This window comes from Meles meles, chromosome 20 (genome assembly GCF_922984935.1).
Source record: "Meles meles chromosome 20, mMelMel3.1 paternal haplotype, whole genome shotgun sequence".
In the NCBI taxonomy this organism is placed as follows: Eukaryota; Metazoa; Chordata; class Mammalia; order Carnivora; family Mustelidae; genus Meles; species Meles meles.
The window spans coordinates 51,846,015-51,858,903 of NC_060085.1; the positions used below are offsets into that span (position 1 = coordinate 51,846,015).

Genomic DNA, 12,889 nt, shown 5'->3' on the forward strand with positions numbered 1-12,889 from the left:
TATTAGCTTTGTCACATACCTATCCATCATTCCATCCATCCATCCATCCATCCAACCAAACTTCTATCCATCTATCCATCTTATTTTTTAATGAATTTTAAAGTAAGTTGCAGACATCAGTACACTCTACCACCTAACACTCTATTCATAAATATTCATAGAGCTTTCTTGATGTTTTTAAAACATTCTAAGCCTTTTCCTGCCACAGGACCTTTGGACTTATTATTGCCTCTCCCCGAGATACTGTTCTCCCAGATATTTGCATCCATTCACATTCAACAAATATTTATTGACCCTTGTGTGCCATTTCCCAATTTCATTCAGGTCTATACGCAAACATCTTTGCCTCAGCAAGACCAAAGGACTTGACACCCTGAACTACAAAAGTACTAACTGTCAAATCACTCTAACATTTTCTCTTGTTTTATTCTTCTTCATAGCACTTAGCACAACCTGAACTTGTGTGTGTGTTTGTGTTTGCATGCGTGTGTACTTGTAGTTTGAAAACTTGTTTATTGTTGATCTTTCTATTAAAATGTGAGGTCCGTTAGGACAGAGGTTTTTGTTTTATAATCTGCTATTTTCCCCCTTTTAGAACAGTCTCTGGGATGAACTGGCACTCCTTATTACTTGCATGAACTAATTAAGCTTTTACTATATGTTAAATGTTCTACTAACACTAGCACATTTAACCCTCACAACAATACATGCAGCACTCTCCTCATTTTACAGATAAGGAAACTGAGGCTGAACTGAAATGATGGATCACCCATGGATCAGAAAACTTAACACTGTTAAGACGGTAATACTCCTAAATTGATCTACACATTCAGTTCAATCCCTATTAGAATGCTAGCTGACTTCTCTGTGGAAGTTGACAAGCTACTCTAAAATTCACATGGAATTGCAAAGAACCTGTAATAGCAAAAAATAATAATAATAATAAAAAAACTTGAAAAAAAAGAACTAAAATTAGAGGACTCACACTTTCTGATTTCAAAACTTACTACAAAACAGTAATAATCAAGACAGTGTGGTGCTGGCACAAGGCCAGAAATACAGTTTAGTGGAATAAAACTGAAAGTCCAAAAATAACCCGCCACATCTATGGTCAACTGATTTCTTATACGGGAGCCAAGATCATTCAATGCCAGAAAGAATAATCCTTTCAACTAATGATGATGGGATGACTGGATAGCCACAAAGAAGGAATGGAGCTGGACCCTTACCTCACAACATATACAATAATCAACTCAAAATGGATTACCAGACATAAGACCTAAAACTTAAAACTCTGGGAAGAAAATATAGGATAAACCTTCATGATTTTGGATTTGGTGAAGGATTCTCAGATATAACACCAAAACATAAACAATAAAAAGAAAAAAATAGATGAACTGGATGTCATCAAAATTAAAAACTTTTGTGCTTCAAAGGACACCAATAAGAAAGTGAAAAAGCACACAGAACATGTTTGGGCAAACCATATATCTGATAAGAAACTTATATCTAGAATATATAAAGAGTGCTTACAACTCAATAATAAAAAAGCAGGGGCGCCTGGGTGGCTCAGTCAGTTAAGTGTCTGCCTTTGGCACAGGTCATGATCCCAGGGACCAGAAACCGAGTCCTGCATCAGGCTCCTTGCTCAGTGGGGAGTCTGCTTCTCCCTCTCCTCCTCACTTATGCTCACTCTTACTCTCACTATCTCTGTCTCTCTCTCAAATAAAGAAAATTTAAAATCTTAATAAAAGAACAAAAACAAAGTGTTCCATTTTGTATTACCACCAGCAGTGTGTGATCCTTCTCAACAGTTGTTATTATCTGACTTTTTGATGCTAGCTATCCTAGCGGATGTGAAATGGTATCTCACTGAGGTTTTAATTTGAATTTCTCTCATGACTAATGACGCTGAGCATCTTTTCATGTGCTTGTCATTTGTATATCTTCCTTGGAAAAATGTCTCTTCAGATCCTTGGCCCATTTTAAAATTTGGCTATTTGGTTTTTTTTTTTACTTTTATTTATTTATTAAAGATTTTACTTACTGACTCAAGAAAGAATAAGAGAGAGAGCACAGAGGGAGAGGGAGACTTAGACTCCCTGCTGAGCAAGGAGTCTGACCAGGGGACAGGGAAAGGGAACAGGGACAGCCCATGCTTGTGCGCTCTCTATGTGTATGTGTCAAATGAATAAATACAATCTTTTAAAAATGTATTAGAATAATACAGATTGATGAATGGATAGATACACAATAAAATAAATACAACAAAATGTTAACAAATGTAGAAACTTAGTGGTGGGTTTATGAGCATGACAGTACAATTTCCATTCACTTTTCTGTGTGCTTGACATTTTTTTCTTAAAGGAAATATCATGAACTGCAGGCCAATAGAAATCTGACCCTGATTTCTAGTAGATGCCTAGAACAATCTGATGAAAACCATGGAACTCTTCTCAGAGGCACACATTCCAACAGAAACAAAATGTTGCTCACAATGGATCTCCTAACGTTAATGGCATAATGGCTTTCCAGATGTAGATGATGGACATGGAGTGGAAGGCCAATTGGAAGAATTTTGGGAAAATATCAGTGAGAGAATGGTGGTGCAATTGTAATTGGAAACTGACATACTGTAACTATGTGATCATGTTTGTTACTGCTTTTAGTAGTTTCTTTATCTGGCAGCCTAGGTCCTCATTTAGCATCCAATTAATAAAGCTGTTATTGACAGTCCGCCTCAACGTTTTCACTTGGCTTAGTTCTGACAATGAAGGGCTCTTAGCCTAACCATGGTTTCTTTATAAATCTTGGAGACCAAAGAGCAAGCACAAGTGGATTTTTCAGACATATACCCATGATGTGCCAACAGACTCCAGGCAGGGCAGCAGGTATCACTTAGGTATAGAATATGTCGAGAAAGGAAAAGCCAAAGAACTAAGTTTTTCCTCCAGTTTGGTTGGTCACTCACTGGGCAAACCATCTATTACAAAGACATGGGGTCGTGGTTTTCTGGCTGATGTGACCTTCGAAGTCTGCTGGGCTCCATTCATAGGGCTGTTTTCAAGAAAAACAAAGACATGCAAGCAAAGGAAACAGTCAACAAAACCAAAAGACAACCGACAGAATGGGAGGAGATATTCGCAAATGACATATCAGATAAAGGGCTAGTATCCAAAAATCTATGAAGAACTTATCAAATTCCACACCCAAAGAACAAATAATCCAATCAAGAAATGGGCAGAGGACGTGAACAGACATTTCTGCAAAGAAGACATCCAGATGGCCAACAGACACATGAAAAAGTGCTCCACATCACTCGGCATCAGGGAAATACAAATCAAAACCACAATGAAATACCACCTCACACCAGTCAGAATGACTAAAATTAACAAGTCAGGAAATGACAGATGCTGGCGAGGATGCGGAGAAAAGGGAACCCTCCTACACTGTTGGTGGGAATGCAAGCTGGTGCAGCCACTCTGGGAAACAGCATGGAGGTTCCTCAAAAAGTTGAAAATAGAGCTACACTGCAACCCAGCAATTGCACTACTCGGTATTTATCCTAAAGATAAAAATGTAGTGATCCAAAGGGGCATGTGCACCTGAATGTTTATAGCAGCAATGTTCACAATAGCCAGACTGTGGAAAGATCCTAGATGTCCATCAACAGATGAATAGATAAAGAAGATGTGGTCTATATACACAATGGAATACTATGCGGCCATCAAAAGAAATGAAATCTTACCATTTGCAACAACGTGGATGGAACTAGAGGGTATCATGCTAAGTGAAATAAGTCAATCAGAGAAACACAATTATCATATGATCTCTCTGATATGAGGAATTTGAGAGGCAATGTGGGGGGTTTGGGGGGCAGGGAAGAAAATAATGAAACAAGATGGAATTGGGAGAGAGACAAACCATAAGAGACTCTTAATCTCACAAAACAAACTGAGGGTTGCCAGGGGGAGGGGGTAGGGAGAAGGTGGTTAGGTTATGGACACTGGGGAAGGTATGTGAGTGCTGTGAAGTGTGTAAACCTACCGGTTCACAGACCTGTACCCCTGGGGCTAATAATATATTATATGTTAATAAAAAATTTTTTTAATAAAAGAAAAAAAGAAAAACAAAGACACTGATGATCCCCCAAATGAAATCTCTTAGAGGAAAGCAGACAAAGCTATCAGGAGGTTTGGGCTGCCAAAGAGCAGTTGGATCCGTAAACATCCCTGGGTTCAGTTCCTTGATCAGAATTAAGAGGGGTAGGGGCGCCTGGGTGGCTCAGTGGGTTAAAGCCTCTGCCTTCGGCTCAGGTCATGATCTCAGGGTCCTGGGATGGAGCCCAGCATCGGGTTCCCTGCTCAGCGGGGAGCCTGTTTCCCTCTCACTCTCTGCCTGCCTCTCTGCCTACTTGTGATCTCTGTTTGTCAAATAAATAAACTCTTTAAAGAAATTCATTTAAAAAAAGAAGAAGAAGAATTAAGAGGGGTTTCTCCTGGACACAGCATAATATTTACTACCCACCTAGTTGTACCAGACAATATGCTAAGCTCCTTCGTCTAGGTCACATCATTTTAACCTCGGCCACAGTTTTCTTGGTGCTGTCATTCTCATTTTATAGATAAGGAAACTGAGGTCTGAAGTTACATGGCTTCCCAAAGACCCCAGGGCCATGAAGGTCTCTCCCTGTCCTTCAAATCCAGGTCTCCTTTCTCAGAGTCTAGTGTCCCTCAACTGTTTCTGCAACTCAGTATTTCTTTTTTTTTTTAATTTTTTAAAAAGATTTTATTTATTTATTTGACAGACAGAGATCACAAGCAGACAGAGAGAGAGGAGAAAGCAGGCTCCCCGTGGAGCAGAGAGCCCGATGTGGGGCTCGATCCCAGGACCCCGGGATCATGACCCGAGCCAAAGGCAGAGGCTTATAACCCACTGAGCCACCCAGGCGCCCCTGCAATTCAGTATTTCTGTGATTGTTTTGATTGGGGCAGATGTGTAGGTAAACATCTAGGAAATGCAAGTAATTTTCCTCTGAAGAATGCTCCTGATTCAGCAGCCACCACCAGCACACAAGAAACAGTGAGAACCTTGAGGGAGCATGAAACTGGCTCTTCTGAAGCTGGCTATTGCCCTTTCCAGGATGATCTTTCTACCTTTGTCCTGCTCAGAAACCAGCAACCTGACAAGAAACAATCGAGAAGGGACCTTCTGGGGAAGCAGGACAAGAAGCTCTGACTTGCCCTGTTCCAAGGATATAGTGTGCCTCTACTCTGAGAGGAGGGAGGTAGCATTTTATGAGGGGTTTTTCTTGACGGGGTGAAGCCTGCTGGGTGTGCCCTGCGGACACTTCCTCATGTACCCAGCAAGACCTGCTCTCTCTGTCCCTCCTCCTCAGGCCTGGCCCCCACAGCAGCCTTCCATCCCCCAGGCAGAGGAGCTGTGGGGAAACTCAGCATGTGTGGGAAGACGCACAGTGACCTAAGCCTCCAGGAAGGTGGGCTGTGAGGATCCTCAGAGGGCACCCGACCCGCCCTCCTGCAGACACACACACATCCGCCTCCACCAGCAGCTGTCCTAACAGATCCTCATGCTGAAAAATCCGTCTATCTTGTGGGACAAGAGCTACTTTCTCGCAGTGGGAGAGGGCAGACAACAAGATCTAGAGAAAGACGGAGCTGTGCGCACACACACGGAAATAAAGCAAGCAACGGACAGGTCAAGAAGGGAGAAGCGGACGGGCTGGGGGTGGCAGGGCAAGAGACCAAAAAGAAGGAAAGAGAAAACCAAATCGCTACAAACAAGCAGAAGTTAGCAGCCTTCACATCTCCAAAGGCTCCGCAGGACATTTTCCTCAGCCCTGGATGACTGGAGTCTCTGAGGATTCTGGCAGAACTGAACATTATATCTAGATTTGCTCTCCCATACCCGTGACTCAGGCCTGACCCATGGGCTCCCTCTTGGGCCACAGTGCTTGGTTCTTGGTGGGATGTATGAGTCAAGGCAGTCCAGAGACTCTATCCCGGGAGCTTTCTTAGAACCATGATGAGAAGGAAGTTCTTCTCCACTGGGACTTTGGACAAAAGGACAATGAAAGCCTAGAACTGCCAAAGACCACCACACAGGGATATCCTATCTGAGTATGAAGCCAACACAGAGGGAAGCAGAACAGAAGGTGGAGACAAATTCCTAACAAAATCAACTAAGCTGGATTCATCCATTCCTGAAGCTATGCCTAAAACCTGGGATTTTTCAGGAATATGATATCTGAGGCTTTTAATGCTTAAATCAGTTTGGGTTGGAGTATCTGTTATTAGCAAGTGCAAATCCACCTATCAGTCTTAGAACCAGCTCTTTCTACCAGCATCCAGAAACCACACCTGAGTACTATATACCAGCTCTCCTAACAAAAATGTGTGTCCCAGAGGGAAACACAGAAGGTTATAAGAAAACCTCTACATAATGATTTTTTTCAAAGTGAAATTACCACAGGGAGAAAGGAAGGCTATGCTTGGTCTATACAGGATTGTGTTATAACTTTCATACGTCCCTTCCTCCATTAAAAAAAAAAAGTTAAAAAAATTATATACTACAACTGAATTGATATAAAGATGAATATAATACAGGCTGGATCATATTCCTTTTCTCCTCATTATTTTAAAAGAAACGAAAACATTTTTATAGGTCCTTAAAATACCCTGGACCCTGGGTACCATGCCTATTCCCTCTAATGGTTTCGTTGCTCATATTATCCAGATTGCTTGTCTATGTGGTCCACATTCCCTAGAGATGAACCCAACTCTAGTCTCCTTGTCGAGAAGGGATGGAAGGGTCAAATGAGTCCCTCAAAGCCCAGGCCTTCTTTTCCTCTCTCCCACCAGCACGTCTCTGGGTCATCCTTGCCTGGTTTCATCTTTGGGGCATGCATGCCCTTGGGACAAAGCTTTGTTGGGCATTATTTCTGTGGATCATGGGGAGCCACTCCTAATGTGTCAGATAACAAGACAGGGAGCTCCTCCACAACTCATGTGTCTTTCATCAAAGTGCCCCGAGTCCTAGCACAGGCTGGGTGCAGAACAGATCCCTGGTGGGGAAGGAACAGGGGCCGAAGTATGCTTCCTACTTAGCAAACTCTTGTCACTTAGGATTTGCACTTGGGCCAGATAGGACACAGAAAGGGAGGAGACAGATGGGTAGGAATGTGGCAGACGGGAGTGCACATGTCTCCGAGATCTTTCTGGGTCGGTCCCTCCTTCTATTCTGGAGGGCAATGTGCTGACTTGCAAAGCTGGAGGGGGTTATGTGGCCAGCACAGAGGTTGGGCAGACATGAGTCAGTATGAGAGGCTCCAGGTAAGCTCACTGGTCCCAGGTTCTCCGTCACTCACCTTCATCACTGGTGTGAGGCTCTGTGCCATTGTCGTGGTCGACTTCATCGATAGTCCCTGGCTCGCTGTGTGGACTGTCACTGCAAGGAAACATGGGAAGGGACACGTTGGGCTCTGCACCCTCACGCTGTCCTCAGCTTAAGTGCCAGCCCTGCCCACCTCTGCGCTTGACCCAGGTCAGGCCCAGACCTGCCGTCCTTACCCATCGGACCACCCATGGGCCCTCCTAACAGAAAAGTGCTGCCAGCCCCTGCAACGGGCAGCGATCCTGAATCACCTCCCCCAGCTTCCCCTAGCCCTGGAATTTGCCAGGCTGCCAATTCCTAGGTGTCCCGTAAGACCCCGAGATCAGTGTAAAATCCTGGCCTTTATCCTCGGAAGGATCACGGGCCAAAACACGAAGGAACTCTGGAAGTGCGGTAGGTCATTTACCTAACCTGCTTCCATGTCTACAGAGGACGTGACATACCCAATGAGGCGAAGCGAAGCTCCCAAGGAGCAGGGCTCTCAGGGCCGCCTCAGGGTGCTGTGTGCAAAAGCCCGGGCCAGTCCACAAGGCACCAGCAGGCTGGCAGCCTTAATGGGCACAGGAGGAGGCAGAGTGAGTCCAGGCCTATCAGATTTGTAATTCATACACTGGGATAATTTCACCAGCCGCGACCCCCTCTCTAAATGATAAGCTTCTCAAGGTCAGGGTTTATTCCTATAGTCAGTTTTCTAACTGAGCCAGGATGGAGTCCCGATATATGCCAGGTAGGAGGGACACACCGATGGGTAAGTCGACAGACTCTGCCTTCAGGGGCCAGGAAATAATCTGCTGCAAGTTGAAATGTGCTATGGAGGAGCAAATGAGCAGAGACAACAGCAGAGGGGACCCGCATAGGGTGGTCAGGGAAGGCTTCTTGGAAGAAGTGACATTTGCAATGGCATTTGAGAAAATATGAATTACATTATGAAAAAGTCTCTACTGCCTCCTGGATAAGGTCCAGCTGCTCCACAATGGCTTGAGACCTTTCAAAACCCGCTGCCTGTGCAGCCTCCTCCCTCACCATTTCCTTGGCATCTGCAACACTCTGGCCACACAGAACCACTTTCCATTTTACTGAATGCTTCAAGCACACAACATTCTTTGCCCACTCCTCGACTGGCTGACTCCAGTTCATCAAACAGGCCTCTGTTAAATCATTATTTCCTCCAGAAAGCTCTTTCTGACCTCGCTACATTGGTTCAGGGAGACCCTCTTCTGGAACTGTCTGTTTCCTCCCCCTCCCCAGAGCTCCCTGCATCAGGGATTAATCCCATTCAGGTTATATCCCTGACCTCCTGCCCGGAGCCAGGCCTAGGACAGACACTCAGCAACCATCTGTCCATTCGTCAAATGAATGAATGTTGTCCACTACAGTGGGATCCTCAGCCAAATCCCCCTTTTGGGCTTTGAAAATACCTCCAATGTAATTAATAGTTTTCCTTTCTCCTGGGACACTAATGGCATTAAGAAAAGTGTGGTTATTGGATATTGTTCCTTGGTAAGTACAACAGATCTTGAGGACCCTGCCCAGAACAATAAATGATCATACTGGAGGAAGAAAAGAACGGGTAATGGTTGCAAACACTGTGTGAAAAGCTTCTCTTTGTCCAGAAAGTATGCTTGCTGGCTGTTTAATGTCTCTGTGATAGAACAGGGACAGATGTGCTCCTGGTGCCTCAAATAACACAGCAGAGCCCGACATCTCTATGGGGGACAACGTGGGGAACAAAGGGGCTGGAATGTCTCCCTTCTTTGAAGCGATTTAAGAGTCCAGGAACGCTGTGATAATCAAAAGACAACCCCCCTACAGGAACCTAGCTGAAAGCAGTATGGGGAATACCTAAAAACACAGCTGTGTGTTGTCCTGGATTGGGAATAAAGAACGAATAGGAACCCTTGGCTTGTCTCTGGTGTTCTGAATCCACATTTAAAAACATTTCCTATCTTACCACATTTTAAGGTCTTAGTCTGGGGAAAGTAGTCAGCCCTGATTTTGATTAGGTTCTGACATTTTTCTCCCAAGACCCCATGTAGCACAGGTACCCAGAGATGCCCAACTACCAACTGCTGACCTAGCGTGGAGCTCTCAAAGAACGTGAACTCACTGTGTCTGGAAAAAAGAACTCCTTTCTCAAGAGGTTGTGGTGGGGATTATTATCTACTCCCCTGCTGCCTGAGATGGGTTTGTGATTCACCCACTCCATGACAGCCTGACATCTCCTAACCAATGTGATTTGTTCACCAAACTCGAGCTTCAGGAAGGGGATATAATTCTTGGATTTGTGTTGGGACACTGGGGAAGAAGAAGCCCTTTTTCTACTGGGGTTGCTGAGAGAAATGTGCTCTAAATCTGGAGTTACTAGATGCCTTCCTGAAGCCACCAAGGGAGAGACAACCTGAGAAGGAAGCCAGCACAGAAGAAAACAGACCCAAGGGTTGGAGAGTGCAGGACCAAGTCCTGATGATAATAGTTGAACTCCTGGATCCAGCTATACCTGAAGCCACGATCCTCGACTTTTTAGTTAAGTCAAGTAAACTAATAACTTCCCATTTAGCTTAACCAATTTGATTTGTATTTCTGTCCTTTATAAGCCAAGAGAGTTTGGGCTGATGCAACTATCTCTCATATAAGGCTGTGTGGCAAAGCTCAAATGAGAAAATGCATATGGAAATACAGACTATAAAGCAGTAAGAAAATCGAGGGGTTTCTTACTGTTCCTGTTCAACAGCAGCAACAACGATAGTGATGATGATAATAACAATATTAAGAAGAATGGAATCTTACCAATATTCTTCCCCTCCAGCCATGCATTTTTCATACACAGGTCCCTCTAGCTCCCGGGGGCTGGGGAAGATGGCTTCATGATGGATGATGATGGTTTTGATGACTTCGTTGACGTGTGCCTGGCAGGACACAGGGTCCTGCCCATCAGGGATGTGCATGAGGGTGGGCCCGAAGCAGATGGCCAGGTTGTAGGGATCCATCATGTTCTCGTCGCTATACTGCGAGAGGCTACAAGAAAGGAGGTACTCACAAGTCACCTGGGAAAGGGAAATCTTTCCCCCTGTGGGTTCTTTCTTTCGAGGGCTCTACTCAACTCCAGGAGAGTTCCATGTTCTGTTTTAGGAACAGCTGCACCTGCAAAAGCCTCAGGACATCCCCTCCCAAAGGAGGCCAGAGCTGAGGCAAAGAGGGGCCACCCCCGCCCCCCCCCCCCCCCCCCGCAACTGGCCAGGCAACTCACTGGTTGAGGAAAGCAAAGAGGTATCTCATGACCACAATGACCACTCGGGGAAGGGTGATGAGGATTTGCTGGATCTGGTGCACCCTCTCAGCTGGGTTCTCCAGTTCTGTAACACAAAGGGGCTTTTCAGGGGGTCTTTCATCCTCAGGGAGCCAGGCAGCCAACATCTCCTAGAGCAGTCCACACGGTTTCGGCCAACACAGTTCTCTCGGTTCTAGGGATTGATTCAAGACTCTTATCTGGCCACTCACAGCAAGCATGTGAGTCAATTCATTCCCTTTTATGGATGAAGCCAGTGTATACTGAGTTTCTGTCACCTGATATCTATGAGTCCTGACTAACACAGGCATGGGCCATGTTCCCTGAACCTCTTTATGAACACCAGCCGCACCACAGGCCTGGCACAGAGTAGGCTGGAAATAAGTGTTGAATAAACAACCACTTCCACAGCTCTATGCTGGCCAAGGAGCTTGTCTCTGAGCCCGGTTTCCAGGCCCGTCCTAGACAGAGAGACGCTGACATTTTTGTCATTTGGGCTATGGGCAGGAGCAGCAAGCTGGGTTTGGTAAGGAGATGGGCTTTGTGGGTTTTGCCTTGTAGAGAGGGAAAGCTGGTGCGAACACTGAGCTGCCAGAGTTCTGACGTGTGCCTGCAGGGCTGATGCCCAAGCCTATGCCAGTTTCTGTCTTAGAAAACATGTTTTTCTCACATAGCCTCTCTCTCCAGCCTCCACATTCTATCAGCATGTTCCTTCTAAAACACAGCTTCTCCTGTTTCTCCTCCATATCCCAGGCCTCTCACAGCAGGGCTTCCGCCAAGCTAGCCTACATCACCTCTTAGCTGCGGCCCCTTCCCCAAGTTATCTGAAGATGATACGGAGTCATGCTTCTCAAATGAGGTGGCAGTGCATCTCTGGGCACTTACAAACTCATGGGGCATTCTTTGTGCTTGTCACAATGACCTAGAGGGTACCATTGGCATCTGGGATCCAGGGGTCAAGGTGCCAAGTGTCCTGAATGTATGGGACACACAATAAGGCACTGCATTACCCTAAATGCCAATAGCACCCCCATGGACAAACTCTGTGCCAGGCGGCCTTGCCCATGATCTCCCTCTCACAGAAGACCTTCCTGCCCCTGGGCCTTTGCACACACTGGTGATCTCTCTACTCTGCCCAGCAGACTCTAGCCTACCTTCAAAGTCTGAAACCGAGGGGCCTTGCCCAAGCCTCCCCACAGAGCAAAAGGTCCTTGGATGTTTACTGATTCCACTGCCCTTTATCCAGGCCGCTCCCTGTCCTCAGTTTCAGTCGCCAGTACTCTAGTACCCCTCTACTTCAACATGTCGCTTTGTTTAAAGAGGAAATTTTACCTCGTTCTGTAAATGAGAAACCAGGATCACTTGCTCTAATTAGGAGGTAACATAAAAATAAATAAAATGAAAGCAAAACAATTGTTACTAAATTCTAGGTAGGCACTGTTCTACACAAAGTTTCTGAGACTGAGGCCTCATCTCCCTGTTTAGAAGGGAGACGGACCTCTGAAATTTTCTCCTGGATGAAATCGCAGGGTTTGGGAGGGAACTGAGAAAGGATTTTTCCCCCTCACAGTGTGATTCAAGATGTGATCCAAGGTATGCAGTGTTATGAGCTTATACCAGAGGCCAACAGGCTTATCCCCTCAGGGCTATGTGCAGAACTAGACTAATGGGACTTCTGGAAACACTAGCTGAGCACGTGGCACGGAGCTCAGAAACGGTTGGGCCTTTGTGGCTTGGAATTTCTGAGGGTGATGCGGAGCTTGAAGTGGATCTGGAAAGATGAGCAGGAAGTAGTGTGGAGGAGAGCAGGGCAGAGGAAGCGTCTTTCATAACGGCAGGTGAGAGGCTTGAAGCTCCAACCTGCTGGAGCAGTTTCCTGGCTGCAAATCCCTCTCAGAACATTGTGAGAAGCATCCCTGGTATTACTGGGCATAGGACAATTTTCTGTAAATCACAGTTTATTCTAAAACACTAAGATTCTCATATTGTAATATTGAAAGTTTATTTTTTTTAAATTCCCAAAATGTAGGGGCACCTGGGTGGCTCAGTGGGTTAAGCTGCTGCCTTTGGCTCAGGTCATGATCCCAGAGTCCTGGGATTGAGTCCCACATCGGGCTCTCTGCTTGGCAGGGAGCCTGCTTCCTCCTCTCTCTCTCTGCCTGCCTCTCTGCCTACTTGTGATCTCTGTCT

At 45.4% G+C, this 12,889-nt stretch overlaps 1 protein-coding gene across 4 annotated transcripts in view; it reads right to left on the reverse strand.

Annotated features, from left to right (window-relative positions):
* Window positions 1–12,889, reverse strand: part of SRGAP3 (SLIT-ROBO Rho GTPase activating protein 3) — a 256,625-nt gene that overhangs the window by 16,917 nt on the left and 226,819 nt on the right. For all 4 annotated transcript variants that reach the window (XM_045991580.1, XM_045991579.1, XM_045991582.1 and 1 more), the window contains 3 exons: window positions 10,661–10,766; window positions 10,201–10,428; window positions 7,388–7,467 (listed from right to left, as the gene is read on the reverse strand). In XM_045991580.1, the coding sequence (XP_045847536.1) occupies window positions 7,388–7,467; window positions 10,201–10,428; window positions 10,661–10,766 (414 nt within the window). The remainder of the gene's footprint in view (window positions 1–7,387; window positions 7,468–10,200; window positions 10,429–10,660; window positions 10,767–12,889) is intronic.